Source organism: Brassica napus, chromosome A5, assembly GCF_020379485.1.
Source record: "Brassica napus cultivar Da-Ae chromosome A5, Da-Ae, whole genome shotgun sequence".
In the NCBI taxonomy this organism is placed as follows: Eukaryota; Viridiplantae; Streptophyta; class Magnoliopsida; order Brassicales; family Brassicaceae; genus Brassica; species Brassica napus.
This window is the reverse complement of record NC_063438.1, coordinates 19,116,288-19,138,202: the sequence shown is the minus strand read 5'-3', so window position 1 is coordinate 19,138,202 and position 21,915 is coordinate 19,116,288. Positions and strand designations below refer to the sequence as shown.

General features: G+C 31.7%; 1 protein-coding gene and 1 pseudogene across 1 annotated transcript; one reads left to right on the top strand and one right to left on the bottom strand.

Moving 5' to 3' along the window:
* The first annotated feature begins 4,316 nt into the window (after positions 1-4,316).
* Positions 4,317-9,867, top strand: LOC125608767 (heat stress transcription factor A-6b-like). The gene is made up of 2 exons (XM_048779237.1): positions 4,317-5,315; positions 8,785-9,867. The coding sequence occupies exons 1-2, from the start codon at positions 4,959-4,961 to the stop codon at positions 9,649-9,651; spliced, it is 1,224 nt and encodes a 407-aa protein (XP_048635194.1). The 5' UTR covers positions 4,317-4,958; the 3' UTR covers positions 9,652-9,867.
* A 9,871-nt stretch (positions 9,868-19,738) lies between these two features.
* Positions 19,739-21,193, bottom strand: LOC106455063 (annotated as a pseudogene).
* Positions 21,194-21,915: the final 722 nt, after the last annotated feature.

The window sequence follows — 21,915 nt, the reverse complement described above, 5'->3', positions numbered from 1 at the left end:
GTTTTAGATTTTAGCTGAAGGTGTTATTAGATTTTATAATTAACCTGATCAAAGTATAAAGTAATGCTTACTAGTATTATGTAAGCTTGGAAGATATTTTCTTTTTAACCCCAAACATAGATATTTAAGGAAGACAGTAAGTGTTGCACAAAAAAAAGAAAGGAAGACAGTAAGTTAATCGAACATATGTACATTTGTGCGATAGTAGTGTCGCGTAGGTGTGTTACATTTGGATGCGTACTGTGTTAATATGAATATTCACGTTTTAAGTTATTAATATATTCTGATTATTATAACCAAAAGGTAAAAGTGGTGATTAACCGGTCTAGTCTTGTCTGAGTCTCTATGGTTTTTCCAGGTTGTAATGGTTTAAGTTGTCGGCTGAATCCCGAAAACAGGACACGATAGCACAACTAAAAACACTTGTGAGATCTTTTTCACTAATAGAACTTTGGTTTTGATTGAAAACTCTCTTATAAATCCTTTTTTATTAATGAATTTTACTAATGGATCCTACTTTATATTCTATCTTGCATCTTACAAAATGAACTGTTTATTTATTTATTTATGAAGTTTTTGGTTCTATACATTTTTTCGGACGAGACCTAATATCATTTTTAGAAAGTAGATCAAACCTAAATTTTTAGATTCCCGATCATTCAGAATTGTTATTCGATTACTCTCAGATTGAAATACAAGCCTCAGATGCTAAATTTTGTTTGAAGAAAACAGTCTTATAGAAAGAAATGAACGAACGAATACGTGTTGCACTGAAAGAGATTATATATTTCACGATATAATCAGATTACATTGTTGATAAATAAAATCAGATTACACAAGAACATAAATTGAGATCATATACATGAACATATCCAAAGCCAACGAATTAAACTAATATTCAGAGTCCAAAACCAGCGGATAAAGATAGTAATATCAATGAAATAAAAGTCCAAAAGAATATACATGACAATTTTAAAAGTTAAAACCAAAAGAAAATAAGAACTAGCAATAAAGCAAAGACGAGGATGAAAGCTCCCAGTGCAAGATTCCCTGATGAACCAATACTAAGTGAACCTTTTGCTCAAAAAGAAAAGAAAAGTTTACTAATTGGTATCTCAAGTCTCAACTCATCCGAATAATTTTTAAAATTATGGGTATTATCACTGTTACTATTACTCGTCAAGATTTCAAAATCTTCTTCTAATAGTGGTTCCAATCTGGAAGAGTATATCAAAGTTCAGCTTTGAAATCTATAATTAACTAGTTTTCATTTTTATTTCTTTATTTTTCTTTATTTCCCCTATTAATGAGTTTAACATTTCAGAAACAAGAAAATAATCAAAAATATTTCAGGCTCACGAATACGCAAAAATTGAAGTGTACAGAAAAATAATTATAGTGATTAATTAGTATACTGAATTGGTTTTATTGTATCACAGGTTTAGCTCCTTTCGCAAAGAATGATTACGTTATAACATATTACTAGATTTTGACCCGCGCAGGCGCGCGGGTGTATATTTTGAAAAATAAGTTTTTTTTCATGTAATTATTAGGGTTTTACAAAATGAATCCAAGGAACAGAACTGATACCGATCCGAAAATATAGTACCAAACCCGAACATAAATTGATTAAATATTCGAATTATTCAAAATTTTGTTATTTAGAGAACCAAATCTGATCCGAACCGAAGTATTCGGATACCAAATTTATCTAAAAATAGATTTATATACTTATATATATTAATTATTTTTAGATTTAACGTATATAAAACATTAAGAATGATAATTTTAAATTGGTTTAAATACTTGAAAATATATATATATAGATAGTCAAAAGTAAATATCTGCAATAGTTAAAGTATACTCAAATCACCAAAAATACTTAAAATAATTATTGATTCCGTATCCAAAATTTTAAATCAAGCCAATTGATATGTTAAGCTTAGGTATTCTGACATATGTTATTCAAATTTATAGGTAATATATTATTTTATTTATAGATTTTAAGAAATTTAAAATATATAATGATTTAAAACTTTAAAAATAATTTAAATGGGTTATCCAAACGCGAACCAAACCCGCAAAGATCCGAATCAAACTCAAACCAAAATTTAGAAACATCCTAACAGGACTTAAATCTTTGACCCCGAAAACCCGAAACACAAACCGATCAGAACCAAATCCGTATGGGTACCCGAAATCCCATCCCTATTCGTTATTATATATCATATACTGTCATCATATAATTAATTATATTTTATACGTACCATCATATAAGTAATCATATAATTAATAGTATTTTATACGTACCATCATATAAATAATTACATATATTATATTTTAAAAACTTAATATGAAATATAAAAACCATAATTTGAGTTGGTATTTCAAATTGGGCTTTGTATTGTATTTTTATTATATATATTGACAACATTTTTTTATAATGGTTATTGAAAAATAGTTTAGTAAAAATCCATTTTTGAATATATGTATTATTTTTTTAATCAATTTTTGATATAAATCAACTTTAAATTATTATTTTGATTTGAAATATGTGTATAAATTTTAAATTTTGTTTTATGGTTAGTTTAGAAAAGAAAAAGTTTTAGGTAATTAGATTGACCCGTTTTCGTATATTTTAAATCTCGCCGAGATAAATAGTTTCTTATAATATGATGGACTTTTAATTTTTCTTAATAACATAAGCCCATTACTTTTTTTTCTTAATACTACTATCCTTGTTTCCAAACAAAATTAATTTTTTTTAAAAGACTACAATTCATGTTTCCAAACACTCCAAAACTTTTTAATAGTCCTATTCAAGTCTCCAAACACTCCAATTTTGTACTTGAGTTTTAATAAGATAGACTAGATTTTGACCCGCGCAGGCGCGCGGGTGTATATTTTAAAAAATATGTTAATATTTATTTTTCATGTAATTATTAGGATTTGAAAAAATGAATCTGAGGAACATAACCGATACCGATCCAAAAATATAGTACCAAACCCGAACATAAATTGATTAAATATTCTAATTATTCAAAATTTTGTTATTTAGAGAACCGAATCTGATCCGAACCGAAGTATTTAGGTATCCGAATTTATCTAAAAATAGATTTATATACTTATATATATTAATTATTTTGGATTTAACGTATATAAAACATCAAAAATGATACTTTTAAATTGGTTTAAATACTTGAAAATATATATAGATAGTCAAAAGTAAATATCTGAAATAGTTAAAGTATACTCAAATCACCAAAAATACTTAAAATAATTATTGATTCCGTATCCAAAATTTTAAATCAAGCCAATTGATATGTTAAGCTTAAGTATTATGACATATGTTATTCAAATTTATACGTAATATATTATTTTATTTATACATTTTGAGAAATTTAAAATATATAATGATTTAAGACTTTAAAAATAATCTAAATTAGTTATCCAAACTCAAACCAAACCCGCAAAGATCCAAATCGAACTCAAACCAAAATTTAGAAACATTCTAATAAGGCTGAAATCTTTGACCCTGAAAACCCAAAATACAAACCGATCAGAACCAAACCCGTATGGGTACCCAAAAGCCCATCCCTAGTCATTATTATATATCGTATTTTATCATCATATAATTAATCGTATTTTATATGTACCATCATATAAGTAATCATATAATTAATAGTATTTTATACATACCATCATATAAATAATTACATATATTATATTTTTAAAACTTAATATGAAATATAAAAACCATAATTTGAGTTGGTATTTTAAATTGGGCTTTGTATTATATTTTTCTTATATATATTGACAATATTTTTTTATAATGGTTATTGAAAAATAGTTTAGTAAAAATCCATTTTTGAATATATGTATATTTTTGAATCAATTTTTGATATAAATCAAATTTGAATTATTATTTTGATTTGAAATATGTATATAAAGTTTAAATTTTGTTTTATGGTTAGTTTAGAAAAAAAAAATTTAAGCAATTAGATTGACCCATTTTGGTATATTTTAAAAGTGGCCTAGATAACTTTCAATTTTTTTAAAAAACATAAGCCCATTACCTTTTTTCTTAATACTACTATCCTTGTTTTCAAACAAAATTTTTTTTTTTAAAAAAGACTGCAATCCATGTTTCCAAATACTCCAAATTTTTTAATAGTCCTATTCAAGTCTCCAAACACTCCAATTTTGTACTTGAGTTTTAATAAGATAGATGATATTATTATTCGATTACTTTCAGATTGAAATACAAGTCTTAATTTGAAGTCGAAGATATAGAAAAAAGGTTAGCATAAGGTTTTCGGTTTTGAATAAATATAACGTTCCCATTCAATAATTTTTTGAAAAGGATATGTTTGTGTAAAATAAGAAGGATCTTGACGGGTGTAAATACATGCACTAAATACTCATCTTGCACCAATCACAAGGCAACACGAATACATATTTATAAGAGGCTAAGGCTATTAATCAAGATCTTGCATATTTTGTATAGAAAAATGAAGAGTGACTCATCACATTAGGGAGTATAGAAAATATCTCAGGATTTGCTTTTAGCTCCAGCATGTCAAACTATCTAGATGCCAACACAAAGCGCAAATTAACAAAAGAAAATATTTAAATAATATATTTTTAAAAAATAAAAAATAAAGAAGGAATCCATCACCAAAAGTTCATTAAAAAATTGAATATAATACAAACCCTTTTGCTTCCTTGTGTCTCCCTCTTTCTTTCTCTCATCTCTCCTATCTTCTCCATATATACTTCTTCTTCAGACCCCAAACCTCCAACACACACAAAAACACAATCTCTCTGTGCAATTTTCTCCAAAGTTTCAACTTTTCAATTTCAGTTTTCTCTTAAAGCATTTCACATTTTCCTTTATTACAAATTCACATTTAGTGAAATAAAACCACATCAAGACATTTAAACTTTTTAAACCACATATGGATCCTTCATACAGATTCATAAAAGAGGAGTTTCCTACTGGATTCATTGTTTCCCCATCACCACCATCTTCTTCAACTTATTCTTACCTCTATTCAACCTCCATGGTCCCAAATGATCCAACAACATCAAGCTCTCCACAGCCAATAGAAGGTCTCCACGAATCAGGCCCACCTCCATTTCTGACAAAGACATATGACTTGGTCGAAGATTCAAGAACCAACCATGTTGTGTCTTGGAGCCAAGCCAAAAACAGCTTCATTGTCTGGGATCCACAAGCTTTTTCCACCACTCTCCTCCCCAGATTCTTCAAGCACAATAACTTCTCTAGCTTTGTTCGCCAGCTCAACACATATGTAAGTTCTAATCTCTCTATCTATGTGTCTGTGTCTGTGTCTGTGTGTGTATGATTCTGTGTATGGCACGAATCTGAATAGATCTAACAACTCACAATCAAATCGTGACAGCAACTTTTGTGCGAAAAGCTTGATTAATGTAAAATTTTCCCTCATTCACTGTGGTGCAGTCAAAATTTGAACCAAATTCTTGAGACTTAGCTTTTGATTGTTGTTTTTTTCGGCGTCTCTTTTGATATCATCAGAGTTAATTAGTGTTAATTATTATATACATGATTGTTTGAAGGATTCGTGAGTGTGTGTGTATATATAAATGCAAGTGGGCATCACTGTTCTCCGAAAAATCTCGAGACATCTATATATATAAAACAGGGTTTTCTCTCACCTCCTGCTGCCACGTCAGCATGAAGGGAGGGGCATTTTGTGCCACCTGTCGACATCCTGTGATAATGGTGTTTCTCAGCGTTGATATCCCTACCGTTCACGTGCGATCCGTTTTGCGGTGAAATGCTGTGTTTTAGAATTGGGCCTGGCTTCTTTTTTAAAAAATTGAGCCCATTTTCTATTTGTGCCCCATTTGAATTAGGGATCCTATCGTTCTTCTTCTCCCGGCTGATTCTTCGCCTAACCCACACCCTGACGAAACACCACCCCCTTCTCGAGCCGTAACGTCGTCTTCCAGTACAAGTAAGTCACATACTATCCTGCTCCAATAATTAAAGATCTAACCAATAAACAATAGATAGCATCCTTAAATATTCTTTGTTAATTTCAAGATACATCTACGAGTCCCATGTTCGAAGATCGGTGGAGTCACAATAGAGATGTTGTTTTGATAGTGGAAGTTTTGAACAACGGATATAATAATGAATTTTTTCAAACATTTCTTTAATGTGGACAATGTCAACAGCTGTTATATGTTTAAGCACCATGACTGCTCATACCTTGCTCCATAATTGATCTGCGTCTTTCATATGCTTATGCCCTGGTACTCAGTCAGAAATGTTCTGCTTAAAGGAAAATATGAATTGAACGTATATAAAAAAAAGATGTCAAGAATTCCATTTTAAATGACATTTGTGTAATGATTCAGACCGTAGATGACTCGACCCGCACTCAATCTAACGCTGCTGCTCTTCCTCTGACCCTCCAAACAGACTTAACATGTCACAATGTATGCTCTGCAACTTTATTTACAGAACATACCAAAGAGCAATCGTTTTCATAAGTTTTCATCAAATCCAACAAAATAAGATCGGTGATCTCATGAAGACGAGCAATCTAAAGCTAGGGGTAGACGTGATCGGATCACACAATCTCTTCCCAAGAGACGGTCAAGGAACCACAAACGCTTTCGTTGAACTATACTTCGACGGTCAGAAGCACTGAACAACCATCAACGATCGAGACTTAGCCCCGGTTTGGAACGAGAGTTTCTTCTTCAACATCTCAGATCCATCTGGACTTCACTATCTCACTCTTGAAGGTCAGGCTTATAGTCAAAACAGACCTACTAATGGACGTTCCTTCCTTGGCAAGGTATCTCTCCCAGGGACCCCTTTTGTTCCTCATTCTGATGCTGTTATTCTTCACTTCCCCATGGAGAAACGTGGGGTACAAAACTCGGTTCGTTTTGTTTTCATTCTATGATTACAAAAACTGAAATCAGATCTGTTTATAATTTTCATATTTATTAGTTTTATTTAGTTCAGAACAGTTATACTAGATTGTTGTTTTGTTTGATTTAGAAACGGTTAACTAAATATAATAAATTTTTGATTTTGTTTGATTTTGATCGTTTTTACTCTAAGGTGTCAACCATTTGCATTATTCTATACGTTTAGAACTTAAGGATCTGTGTTATTTATACTGACTTCTATGTATTATGATATTATCAATGTTTAGAACAACACTGGCTCTATCCGCTAAAAAGCGAAAAACAAAACGCAACATAACATCTGCAGATACTATAAGCTTTCAACTATTATATGATGTCTGCCTAATAAAAATAAAATAAAAGGCTTTATTGGGTTCTCATTTACAATATGACTTCTGCCATTTTTGTCCTCAATAAGATATTTTCTTTTTAATATTTTCTATCCCTTTCACACCATTTAGATATTTTACTTTCTCAAAATTACAAATTTCTATATTTATTAAACCACTCCGTTTTCAAATCAGAAACTCAAATTTACATACCACAAATATAAATCACCAGTGCCATAAAATCTATCTTGGTATAATCAGCATGTACGAAGTACCAAGTTAAGCTCTCAAACAATGACATCGTATCCTTATGATAACGGATCGATGCTACCGAATTCTAGATTTCTGTTGATCTTCACTTTGTACCGATGCTACCGAATTCTAGATTTCTGTTGATCTTCACTTTGTACCGCTATGCTTTGTTTGCTATCCCTTATAAAGTGCTCAAACAAAACTACAATTAATCAATAATATATTATACTTACTAACCCTTCTCTTTCTGTTCCCATATAAGGGCATCATTATCGGCGTCCCTTGGGCCCGACCCTTATCGTTTTTGGGTTGAAAATAAATCAAAAAGATAAAAGGACGTTGCAAACGGGCCTTAATTAAGGGATGTTTCAGTCGACCTGCGTCGGTTCGCTTCGATGGCGAAGACCTGATCTCGAAATCGATCTCTTCAAACGCATGTTTTTTTTTGTCACTTTGTAATTTTTCTTGTGTTTTCAATTTTAATGTTAAACTTTTCTTTTATATGTTTTATTTTAAACTTCTCTTTTATATATGTCATTACTTATTTTTAGAAAAGTCCTTAGCTTAGTCCCTAAACATAAAAGTAATAATAAAAAAATGTTAAAGGCTCAAAAATAAGTCCCACCAATAATGATGCTCTAATATCTTCTGAACCTACGTCCTTATAAAACAATAACTTTCAACCCAAGCTCCAACAGATCTAAGAATTACTTTCACCCCAATCTCCAGCAAACTACAATATTCATCTTTTCGATGAACGACTTCAAAAGAGACAAATATATTACTATCACTAATCAAATACCAAATGACTCAACCAAATCCTTAACAACTTATTAGATAACAAAACGTACGAACCCGGCGCGTAGCGCCGGAATACCCCTAGTAATATTATACAGCCCACTTGTGTACTATTGTCTCTTTTTGTTTCTAGAGATCTCTTGAAATCTTGAAACGGAGCTTATTCAAATTTTGAACCTTTGTTTGTTACAAATCTCCAAAGAAAATTTTCTACAACATAATATGCAACCAAGTTGTTTATCTCACTATATATATTTATACACAAATATTGAAGTGAAATGTGACGATTCTATCTCATCTCTAGTTGCATAAAATACATATGATAAGAGAATGAAATTATTAGAGTTCATGAATTGTTTTGGCTTGGTGAAATAATTATTTTTTTATTAAGACGAGTTTGGGGTTGAATCTAATCATAAAATATTATAAATAGGGTTTCAGAAAAGTGAATCCGGATCGGTGGGAGTTTGCAAATGAAGGGTTTCTTAGAGGGCAAAAGCATCTCCTCAAGACAATAAGGAGAAGAAAGACAAGTAGCAATAATCAAATACAACCACCTCAATCATCCTCACAAGAACATTCTCTAGACAACTGTTGCATAGAAGTTGGTAGGTATGGTCTAGATGGAGAGATGGACAGCCTAAAACGAGACAAACAAGTGCTAGTGATGGAGCTAGTGAAACTGAGACAGCAACAACAAAGCACCAAAGTGTATCTCAAATTGATTGAAGAGAAGCTCAAGAAAACTGAATCAAAACAACAGCAAATGATGAGCTTCCTCGCCCGCGCAATGCAGAATCCTGATTTCCTTCAACAACTCATGGAGCAGAAAGAGAAAAGAAAGGAGATGGAAGAAGCAATCAGCAAGAAGAGACAAAGACCGATCGATCAAGGGACAAGAAATGTGGTTACTGTGGAAGATTATGATGATGATGATGATGATGGTGGTGCTAGAGGTGGTTATGGAAGGTATGGAAATGATGCTGGATCCTCCTCAGCGTACATGAAACAAGAAATGTATGGAGACTTGTCTGGATTCGAGATGTCCGAGTTGGACAGTCTTGCTATGCATATTCAAGGACTTGGAGATCAGTTTACTAGAGAAGAAGTCTTGGATGTTCAGAAAAGAGATGAAGAAGAAGAACAAGAAGGGTACCCAAAGGTGAACAATGAGATTTATGGTGAGGGTTTTTGGGAAGATATGTTAAATGAAGGTCAAAATTTTGATTTTGAAGGAGTTGAAGAAAATGTTGATGTGCTCATTGAACAACTTGGTTATTTGGGTTCTAGTTCAAACTAATTGAGATCAACTTGAAAAGAGTACTTAATCATTTGAATCATCTGGTATCCTTCTGAAAGCGCTTTATTCAATTAGGTGAGTCATAGACTAACTTGTTGATGGGGTTAAATCACTGTTCTTGTTTCTTTTGATGTTTTTTTTGGAAATAAAGTTTTATAAAACATTTTAACATATGCTTCGCAACTTGGAATTATAATCTGAACTTTAAATTTAATTCAAAAGATTCATTATCTTCTTAGGAATATAATGATCATATATGTGTCTATGTAGATGGTCCTAAAAATATCTTGTGTTTGATATTTTTATATTTCATAGGAAAATAATGAAATTCGTTGTAAATCTACGCAAAGTACTAAACTACATGTATTTGTTTTCTAATTTGCTATGCGTATACTCAAATAATTTCAAGAAAGAATCAATTATCCAACTGTATATAGAATAACCAACATAGATAAAACCGTACTGGTGACCTAAATTACGGTGGACTAGTGGATGACATCTCGATATTGAAGGAGTTTCCACAATAATTCATAACTCGCAGCTCTAATAGTTTAGAACACTCGACTTGTTAAAAAATTGTAATTCAACCCTGAAACACGGTTCTGCTTTTCATTTTAACACTTAACTATATGGCTTTACTTTCCCCTTTTCACATATATTCTTAGTATTTCTTATAGAAGTAACTAATTTTTTGTATCGTACTGCGTAAATGGAAAAGTATTGACTGGCCTTTTTGATCCCGTTATGATAATCATTCTCTAGAATATTTAACCAAAATGGACAACCATCGGATCCAATTTGCTTTATGGATGTAATTATCAAAACTTTAGCAATCGAGATAAGGGTATCATTTAAATGTTTAAAATCCTTAAATACACATTCATTTCAAAAACGATCAGCAAAATATCAGCAATGCGTAATCTATGGTGTCGAAAATTATCGTCCAATAATAATCATGGAAAGAAACTGCAACCAAAGAACTCATCTCCATGGATAATCTAATGAGATTATATGGTGGACATAATAACAAATTGCGGGATAAGACTCCGACGACACAACAGACTGGCAGATAAACTTGCTAGCATATAATATGCACCTTATATTAAATTGAATACACTCTGCAGTAACATGATTAAGTTGTGTAACCTATATGTGCAACGATTATGTACCAAAATAGAATACATGTTAAATATTATATATGTGTGGCTGAAAAGAACAAAATCTAGTTATCAACACCTAGATCATGAATCTAAGTTTATAAATACTATAAAAATAACAAACACAAAATGGTAGATTGGGGGATGAATCATGATACATGATTAATTAAGGAATGGACAGAAAAGGGAAAAGCAAACGACAATGGTAATAAGTGGGAGTCACGCAAATTGTGTTCCAGTCGCTGTCTGTTGAATTTAAGATTGCGTAAGCACGTGCTATCAATGACTCACTGAGTCATCGCCCCATCTCTCGTTTCTTCATGCTACTTGTAGAGGCTATTTTTTTAAATTTTTTGCCCATATCAGATTCACACACTTCTTTTGGATTACTTAAATTTTACTGTCTGCTGATCTCTTTATTGGTCTCAGGTGAAACGTATAGATAGTTTAACTTACAGATTAAAATTGTTATATTTAATTTGCAAAAAAAAAAATTGTCATACAAAATGAGAATCCCCTGTGGCCCTGTATACTAAGAGTTTGTTTTAATTAAAAACAACATTGTTTATGTATCGCTTAATTAAGATGTCAATTTTGCATACGTGGCAGCATAAGAATCAATTAAAAATTAGTAAGTCCAAAATTCAATTGAAAGGAAAACTTATACTAATCTAAATATAAATGTATATGATATGATAAACTTAATACTCAGTGATCTCATTAAATTAATACTCGGCAATCTCATTAAATAAGACTTTTTTTAAATGGATCAAGGTTGATTTATATGTGATATAACAGAATAACTTTTAAAAATATATATATAAGATATACTCTTATTCCGTATTACTTGGACAACAATTTAAATCAAAGTCTGTTATATATTATGGCCTAAGTTTTGCATGTTTTTTCCTATAAATCGAAAAGTAATGATTTTATTAAGTGTTGTTTTTTTATTAATAGAAAATAGACGTTTTGATAAAAAAAAAATAGCAAAGAGATGCAGCTATTCAAAATTGTTTTGTTAATAAAAGAAAAAAATTAATATTGTTCGGTTCTCAGGCATTCCTCGTATACAAAAATTTATATAAGGAGTAGTACAAAATTCAATGAAGGAATAGTCATTTTCAAGCTCAACTGACCGAAACCTAGTTTTAAAATAAAAAATATATGAATAATTTTTTTTTTGTAGAAAGTCTTTGATTTATTTGTTTATTTGTCATAATACGCAGACTTTGTTGTTCGCCCCCTCGACGCATTCCCTTCTCTCCCCGGCATCATCCCACACAGAAAGAAAGAGCGCGGAGAGCTGTATGGAGCCGAGGAGCAAGGCAGCAGATAAGATAGAAGAAGGGGCCAGGCGTTTAGGATAAGTCCTGAAAGGAAAAGGAAGACTGGAATGCCTCCAGGCTTCTGCTTAGAGAAAGAAAGTCTTATTCCAAATTAATTAATACCTAAAGGACATTTCAATATCTTTTTTGATTCCAGAACATAACAAGTTCCTAAATTCTATTTCTCTACGAATCAAATTGTATTAAGAATCAAAAAATCGAATAAAAAATAATGGCTTCAGATATCAATCTGATATTAAGTTGTTTTATTGTAACACAATTCTTTAGAACTTAAATTATGAAATTTATATTGAATATTAAGAAAAAGATTTGGCACCTACCTAACTATTTTTCGTAGTCTAGGAAAACATTAATAATGACCACTCATAGTAATTAATGATATATATCATGTTAACCTAACTTACATCCTATACAAAGTATCGGTTGCAAACAAATAATATTATCATCTTTCTATGTTTGAGCCTTAAGTATAATAATTGTCGGGCTGCAAAATTTTTTGTTCTCTTAATGGGCCCATAACCAAACTATACTTCAAATTATAAACTTAATCCGATTTGTAATTGTCTTTTTAATATTTTAATTGTCCATCTTATGTTGTAAAAAAGAAAGTTAAAAATCTGATATTCTGAAAATTAGTGTAACTTCAAAATCGAAAATATATAAATTTTATTTACTGATAATTTAGTAAAAGAAAATATCCAAATGTATCGGTCCAACATACATATGCTTATATAAAAAACCAAAAAATGTATACATATAAAAACAATTCCATCATATATAAATCTTAAATTTGCCAATACAATATTTTTAATTAGAAAACAACTACTTATTTCGGATTGAGATCGCTTAAATATTCTTTTTAATTTCAATTGAGCTGAAGGAGGATCAATCGTAAACTACCAGTATTATTACCATTAGAAGAAAATAAAAATCCTAAATTTTGAACCAAATTTTCGTGATACATAATTTTAGAATCAAGATCTTTTGGTAAGTTTAAATTAATTTTTTTTATACCAGGCTGTTTAAATAAATAAGAAACGTTTCCGCCAAGTTAATGCTTCCACCGAATTTTTAAACTTGGTACAAAATTTTGAAGAAATTCTATATGGTAATTTTAATTTAAGATAATAGTATACTTTGTCACCAAGTCTATAATTTTGACCATTGAAAACAACTTGCCAAATATGTTTGTGGTAGTTTTGAACATTTACATAAATATTGGTTCAACGTATCACACTAAAATACGGTTTCTAGATAATTAATGCTAATTATTTAAATTTTCCAACCAATCCGAAAACCTACCTATGCCTAGTATATATATACGGTTAAGTTTTTCTTTAGAAATACCATCAATTTTTTTCACAATCTTAATTTATGATTATAGAAGTATCAATGATATCACAGTTTAATTGTTTGATTTGGGCTTCTATACTTTTCTATGTGTATCAAATATTTATAGCTAGTTAATTATTATACATTAAGAAAAAAACATAAATACCAAATATATTTTGACCAGAAGAACACATGTATTCAGAAATCATCAGATTTAACAAGACGCAGATCTGTTTATAAGTAATCCTTATTCCCTTGTGCGAGAAATGGTCTCGTCTGATGAGGTTATGCTCGTAATGCTGCCAACAGCACTGTTATTTTCGAAGTGGGTTTAGAAAATGAAGGCTCCAGTGAGACCTATGAGTCCAATTTTTGGATATCAAGGCCCATCAACCTTACTTATTTCGCTAGCAATTGGTTTTTCTCACTTCTTAATCTGTTGCATTTCTGATCTGAATTCATATCAACCAACTAATCCAGAAGGCTGACCTTAATATCAAAGGGTCATCCTCAGATAAGGCCATTGTTTTGAAGTCCTCAAACTTCATCCATCCCTTTCTTTTTTCTTTGCTATATACTATTCCCTCTGTTTCATAATAAACTAGGGGGTGTTCGCGCTTCACGCAGAATATTGTTTTTATTATTGCTAAAAACATGATTTTTTAGATAATGTAATTATGTTGTCGTTTTTATTTGTTAAAACTATTATTTGGTGTTTTTAGTGTGTTATGTACTAATAGATGATAGGTTAATATATTTTGTGTTTATTTTTTTCGAATAATGTGTTGTTGTGTGTATAGTACTTGTTAATAGTGAAATGAACATCTAACATAAAAGAATATTGAATTTCAATAACTTTGTTGATTCTAAAATTAAAGGTTTCAGCGTCAAAATTGCATTATATTTTTCATATTTTTGAAAATTATAACTTTTAAGATGTTTTTTTGCCCTCTCCCTATATTTTGACCTTGAGCCATCACCGTCTATGTATTTCGTTACATTTCTGGTGTGCAGTGGTTCTCACCATCACCGGAAAAAGACTTACATATTTCTCTTGTTCTTCCTTGTCTTCTTCACCTGTGAGATTATATGGTATTTGTTGTAGATCGGGTTTATGAGTTTTCAGTTATTCGGTTGATTCTCACGGCATTGTAGGTTGTTCCAGTCAATATTGACTGCTCCTCTTCTTCCTTAGATTTTAGCTGATGTTAGAAACTACATCTTCTTGGTTGGGTCAGAGTTTAGTCTTTTTTGATGTTGTATTCCTCAACGTTGGCTTACCGTCAATAGTCTCTGCTCGTCTTGGTTTTGAAGATATAGTTTTTGGTGTTCTGACATATATGCTCTCTTTCATAGTTCGAGGACGGATTCATAGTTTGCTGATTTCGTTTCGTCTCCCTTTCCCTCTCTATTCTCGCATCTCTTTGAAACTTTCATCGCATCTCTGGTTGCTCTCCCTTTCACCATGTTTTCCACTCGCGGTTTGGATAATGTTTTCGTTCGTGCATGTTATATGAGCTTGGAAGGTTATCTCTGGTCTCAAGTTTAGTCTCTGATTTTTTGGTGGTTGTCTTCCATTCTCCCTCCCTCAAGTTGTTTCTTTTCTTTCCATGTTTTTTTTGGTATAGGTGTGCGGAGTTAGTCTCTTGGAGCTTTGGTCCCTTCTATCCAGAGATTTGTGGTTTTTCACTTGCATGACCGTGTTGTATATTCTTGTTTTAGTTTGTGAGGTGTTTCTTACCTTTTAGCTACTGATTGTGTTTCCGGTGCTTTAGGCATATATGTTCCCGCTTCTTTGTGGCTTTGGCCTTTCGATTATTATTCTCCTTTTGACCCGCTTTCTTGGTTATTTGCGTTGGTGCTCTAGTTTCTTATTCTTAGTTTGATTATCTTATGATATTTATAGTGAAATAAATATATAATTTGTAAATGAAATAATAAAAATTAGTAAAAATAATAAAATGGTGAAAGTTTATGCTATTTTTATTATAAATAAATTAAATATTAAAAATATATATATTTATATTATTTTATATATTTCTTGAATATTAGGGACTAATAAGTGTGAAAAGGATTAGATAGTACATAATTAGAAATTGATGGAACAAATTGCAATAATCCAAAAAGAAAAAAGATTTAAAATACAAAAACAAACATGAGGACACATGTCAACAAACTCCCCCCCCCCCTACACATGTCATAAGAAGGGGAAAAGCCAACTTTATATATATAGACTAGAGTCGGCCCGCCCTTCGGGCGGAATATATTTTACTTGTAATCTAGATTATTATTTTTGTTATGATTTTTTGTGTCTAGGTTTGCATACACTGTATTTTATTCTATTCCAGTTTGATTCTTTGGTTCTAGAGGTTTAAAATCTGTTTAGATATTTAGAAAGTACAGTTCGGTTTCGGTTAGGTTTGGTGATTTCGGTTTGGTTCGGATAACAAAGTTGGAGACCGGCTTATATCAAAAATAATTTTGGATCCCATTCTATTCCAGGTCGGTTTTGGTTTTTCGATTAATTTGGGTTAAAAGGTTAAAAAAAGAAGAGTTTTTCGCATTAATATCAGATTTTAGATTTTCTGATAAAAATTCGAATAATTCAAATAATTTTTAAGTATTTTAGATAAAAAAATATATTATAGTGATTGTCCAAACAACTGAATGCTATTGTCCTCCAAACCAATTTATGAGAAGCCATGACAAATGAAAAGTTAGACAAAAACCAAACTAAATGACAAACTCGAAAGCAAACTACCTCAAAGGAAAAAACTTTATATTTAATCAAGCAAATCAGGCCATCTTTATGAATAAGAATAAAAAAATGAAAAGAGATGAATCTCAAATTCATGATGAATTTCTTGTCTCTATCTCTTGTCTTCGGCATCCCAAGTTTACCTTGTCAATAGTCAAACTTTGATATTGAGTTTATGTATTTTGTCTAATACTCTTTTAATTTGAAAATTTGATTATAAATTATATGATAATCATTATTTATTGATTACTATTTTTTACTTTTTATTTTCCCTTTCAATTAAAATTGTTTGATGTAAAAATATTTGATCTCATTCTCAGTTGCAATTAGCTATATTTCAAATTCACCGGTTGATGTGGTTATAGTGGACTATGTTTGTAATTATTTTGAGAATGTAAATATTGTGATCTATTTGTTTAAGATTAGATCATTTGGTTTAATTTATGTTCTTGTCAGGTTGTTAGTTTTATTGTGTTCAATTCATTTGTTCATCTTTGTTTTTCACATGTTTGGTCAACGGAAATGGACCCTTCTTTGTATTAACTAATAATAATGTATCACAAAACAAACCAATTATAGTACCAATTGTGTATGTATACATACGAATTTAAATATTTTCAGATCAAACATACGCAGCCAAACAGCAAGGTACCTCGGTTCTCGGGATCCAGCAACCATAGATCACCTTCTTCTCAGCTGTGACTATAGCTCAGATATGGAGTATGATTCTCTCACGTATAAGCGGATCATTGCAAATGTTTATTAATTGGTGAGAACTGCTAGCATGGATCAGAAGTAATCATGCCAACAATTCCAACGTCAGTACTGTTTCTGCTTCTGCTGCTACTATGAGATGGAAGCACCGGCTCCTCCTTCGGAAAATGGTGTCTCAAGCTGTCGTGTTTCATATTTGGAAACAGGGTAACATTGTTCTTCACAACAACACCTCACTTCCACTGCAACTATTTTTCACAATATTGATCACGATATCAAGAACAGTATCTAGATCTCTGCAAGGAAGAACCGAAAGCTCTTTAGGCAACACTAAAATTAGATTATCTTGATGTAAATCTTGTTTCACTTTAATGATATTAATAGTAGCAAAAAAAAAACTGTTAAAAGTCAAAGGCCAATTCAATTATATGTATATCTTTTCAACTTTAGAAGGTTTAGAACTTCATCACAAAACTTGAGCTTTCAGATGTTTAACTTACATATGGATTCAATAGCTTGATCAGATTTTGATGTTTATGGATTATAATTTTAAAAGTGAGTGGAAAAAAGGATTAGAGATTTTGATAAGGCTATATACCTGAGTAAATAGATTACTTATCTGGTTGTGTAAATTTGCTTCAAACACTGATTGCTCTGATGATTTTTCAGAACTCTTCTAGGCTGTCTTTCAAGGCCTGCAAAGGTGGAATCATTATTTAAAATTTGTGTCGTCTCGTTAACAGATTGATTATGTAATTGCCAGAATGTTAAAGTAATCTATTCTTAACAAAAGGTGGCCACATAAACCAAGCAAAGGAGAGTCGGTGAGACGGTAATTCTGAGCACACCGGGCAACATCAAAACCGGATATAGAATTTAGAAAACATCTTTCCGGCGGCGAGCTTAGACCGGAATCTCTGAAGGCGGTTAGCATAGACGGTGGCTTGCATTATGGTCGAATGCACCGTATTGACATAACACAGAAACAAAATCAAGCCAGATGATCGAAGCCAAAATATATAAAACAGCAAACAAAAAAATTAAAAACAAACTTCACACAGATGATCGAAGCCAAAATTTATAAAACAGCAAACAAAAAATAAGAACTTACATTAACGTCGATCAAGAACATGTCAACCCACATCAACTCGCCGCCGCGTTTCACATTCCGGGCTTCCCAGTATCGCAAGAGTCTCGCCTTGACGACGGATGAACACTTGCTGCCAGACTTCAAATCTGAGAAGAAAACTCTGGTAGCCATATTACAGTCGCTTAGAAAGATATGAGATTTACGAAGAGAGTATGAGTAAGAAGAGAGCAACACTCACATCTATTTATACCGTTTTGAGACCGTCTTTTGCAAACCATTGAGGATGGATCGTGGAGAGGACAGTCAATTCGATTCCATTAATTGAACCGTTTCAGATAGAACGAAGAAACTCGAAAGTCCCTCATCGCCGCCGCATCGAAGAGGAAGAAGGAGTTGTTTTTTTTCTTCTCGGGATTAGGGTTGGCGCATCTCTTCTGGAAAAACAAAACACAAAGGGCCAACAACAAAAAGCCCATGTCACGACCAGAGCCCAACTCGTGTCACCTTCGTTTAAATGAAACGACGCACAGAGAAGCATGGACATGTGGCAGCGCGAAGAAGGCTGAGTTTCCTAGCTGGATGCTGAGCTGGATGGCCTAAGAGGGATTCAAACCCTTTTATATAATAATAGATAGATACATAGATAGATAGATAGATAGATAGATACATAGATAGATAGATAGATAGATAGATAGATGTCATTTTAGGTAAAAAAATTTGTTCCAAAATAAATGACATTCTATGATTTCAATGTAACTTTGTACATTAAATTCATCCTTTACTCTTTTGAACAACCAATAAGCTTTTATTTAAACTATTTTTATTTAATTAATCACACATTAAATAAAAATATATTAGTCTATTACACAATTTTTTTTATCTCCGTGAAAAATGTCAAAATGACATTTAATATGAAATGAAAAAGAATATATTAAAAACCATTGATTTTTTTTCTGAATTGCAATTTTTTCTTCAAAATTGTTTTCCAACAGAAGTTTAAAATATCTGTTTCCGCCTTGCTTGAGTGATCGGGTTATAACCGGCAAATCCAAATAATTAAATTAAAATAATAATTTATATATATTTTAGTTAAAATGTTTTTTTTAATTATATAAACTAAGTATTTTCATAAATTAATATATATTTTTAAAATTACAAATTATTTTTGATGAGTATATTTATACATTATATAATATGTATAATTAAATTAGATAATATTATTTTTGCTTTATCTTTTGGTGGATATTAGCGATTTTAAATATGTTTGCTGACCAGCGTCTGTTCAGCATTTATAATCTACAATCCGCATCCGTCTGCTTCAAACTTTTGTTGATCCGCATCCACCCAGCAGCCGATCAAGTAGTGCATGACCCGCCGTTTTTGATTCACAACCTATATAACCTCTTAAATCTCTACTAAATTACGGGTCTTTTGGGCTTTTGGTCTTTTTGAAAACTATAAGCAGCTGGAAACAACACATGTAATTGATGGACCAATAAATACAAGAGTGCATAATTCGTGAAATGGTGTACTGTGTTATTCGTTAGGTTTGCAACTAAAATGACAGGCCATAACTCTTGTTGCCCATATATGAATTCCTTTTCAAGTTCTTGAATCTGTAAATTTTTAAATGATATCAAGTTAGCACTATTTACTGATTATAAGAATGTTACTTGTTTTGCAAAGATAATTATAAATATGTTTTATAACCCAAAGTTTTTCATACATCACTATTACTTAACATGATGACATAAAAAGCAATCCAGATTTTACTTTACAGAATTCAGGGGCAAAACCAAAACTATATTCCTCAGATGAGGGTTCCACCCTTGACAAACTCAGTGAACGCCAAAGCGACTAAACCAAGCATTGCGAAACGTCCATTCCAAAGTTCAGCGTTTGATGTCATGAAACCTTTGGACTTTGACTCAGCGGTGATGCCTTGGAAAAGTGGCACAAGGGACGCAAGCGTCAAGATCGCCGTCGTGCCAAGAAACCACGAGACTCCACCGTCGGAGATCTGAGCGAAAACGTTTTCTCCCTTCGAAAGTTCAACTGCCAAGGCAGCCACGAATCCAACCATCGCTAAACGGCCATTTATTCTCTCTGGTGCTGGACCGCTAAACGCTAGCAAGTCGTTAAACTTGGTGCTCACCTATATTTAACCATCACAAAATTATCAACACATTACTTCATAACCCTTCCAAGATGTGTGTTATAAATTTGAAATTAAGAACAAAACAAAGTTTGTCTCAAGTACTTATCAGAAAGGTTTGTCTTAAGTATTTTAAAATGTAGAAGTATTTTAAAACACTTAAAACTTTTTAAAAGTATTTTAGAAGATACTTTTGCTTAATGTCTAGTATTGGTTATAATTTGTGTCTATCCATAGTTTATTAATTTCCTTTCTCCTTCTTAACGTAGTATTATATATAAATGATGTATTTAATTATCTGGTCGACATTTACAAAACAGTTAACAATAATCATAACACAAAGATATATTAAGTGTTATATCTTTTATCAAAAAAAAAGAAGATATATTAAGTGTTGGTTATTTAAAGTTTAACTTTTATGAAACAAAAGGAGCTTTGAATTGTTTCTAAATAACAAAAACATGAGAGAATTTTACCCAAAAAAAAAAAAACATGAGAGAAAATAACTAATAACCAGAATGATACTAACATATACAAAAATGATACCTTTGGCTTAGTAGGAGGAGGAGGTGGTGGTGGGGACGATGACTTAGGCAATGGCTGAGCCGCCGATGTCAACGGTGTAGACTCATCCTTCATTGGTTCTCCCTGCAAAAGTCAAACAACAGACGGTCAGGATTTCATATTAACAGAGTGACCGTTGGGTTTACAAAGTTGAGGAAAGTATATGTACCTCAGCCATGCATCTCACTCCCACCGGGAAGTTCCTCTTGAGATTAGGGAAGTTTCCGGCGAAGAAAGGTTGTTTGTGTTGATCTTGCGAGTGGTCAATCCACCAGCGAAGACTGACTGCATGTTAAACGACGCCGTTGCCATTTCTAAAGATTTTAGTGTTTGAGTGAAAGAGGAGGATCTGAAGTATGAAACAAAGGTTAAACTTAAAGTTGGATCTTCAGTAGAAGCTTGATATGATTAATGAAGGATCAACGTATCTACTTATAGGAGAGGATGATGAGAAATGATAGGTCGAGTTGTTTCCTGAACCTTCTTTAATTTTTAGCCTTCCATTTGATTAGTTATTTCTCCAAATTATAATAACAAATCGTCAAACGATAACACATGAGAAATAGATCTTAGCCGTTGCTTTCGTTTGTTATAATAATTATACGAACTATGACACACGTGACTTAAGTTTAGTGTGAGTGTTTAAGCGAAGATGCTTGTCGGCATACACACAATGAAATATTAACTGGTATACAAATAAATAGGCTAGAGAAATAGTTTCAAATAGCGTTTATCAAAAATAGAATTTTGTATTATATTTGAGTTTAAAATTTAGTTTTCAATGTTCGAAATTGACTAATTGCCGACACTGACTCCATCATGTTTAGTAATCGAATTTCGTTTAGTTTAGGAAATCGTCTATTGAAAAATGTTTCTACACAAAACTAGCCTGGCCGTATATGTGGCATACGACTTGAGATTGATCGGAGATTGTTGTTCATTTTGTTATCGCGAGATTAAATTGTAAATCATAAATCACATGTTTATTTCGCTGTTTTGCAATGCGAAACTAGTCGCAAATCATTATTTCAAATCGCTGGAAAATATAGCGGTTAAAATGGAAAAAATTGACGCAGATTACACAAATCACAAAACCTGCGATAATAAATAAATAATTCTTTTTGTCATAAATTGCATGTTGCTGC

Excerpts from the sequence above, each read along its gene's own strand:
- LOC125608767 (XM_048779237.1), top strand. The coding sequence starts at position 4,959 with ATGGATCCTTCATACAGATTCATAAAAGAGGAGTTTCCTACTGGATTC. Across the intron at positions 5,316-8,784 it reads TTCGCCAGCTCAACACATAT|GGTTTCAGAAAAGTGAATCC; the intron begins GTAAGTTCTAAT and ends TATTATAAATAG.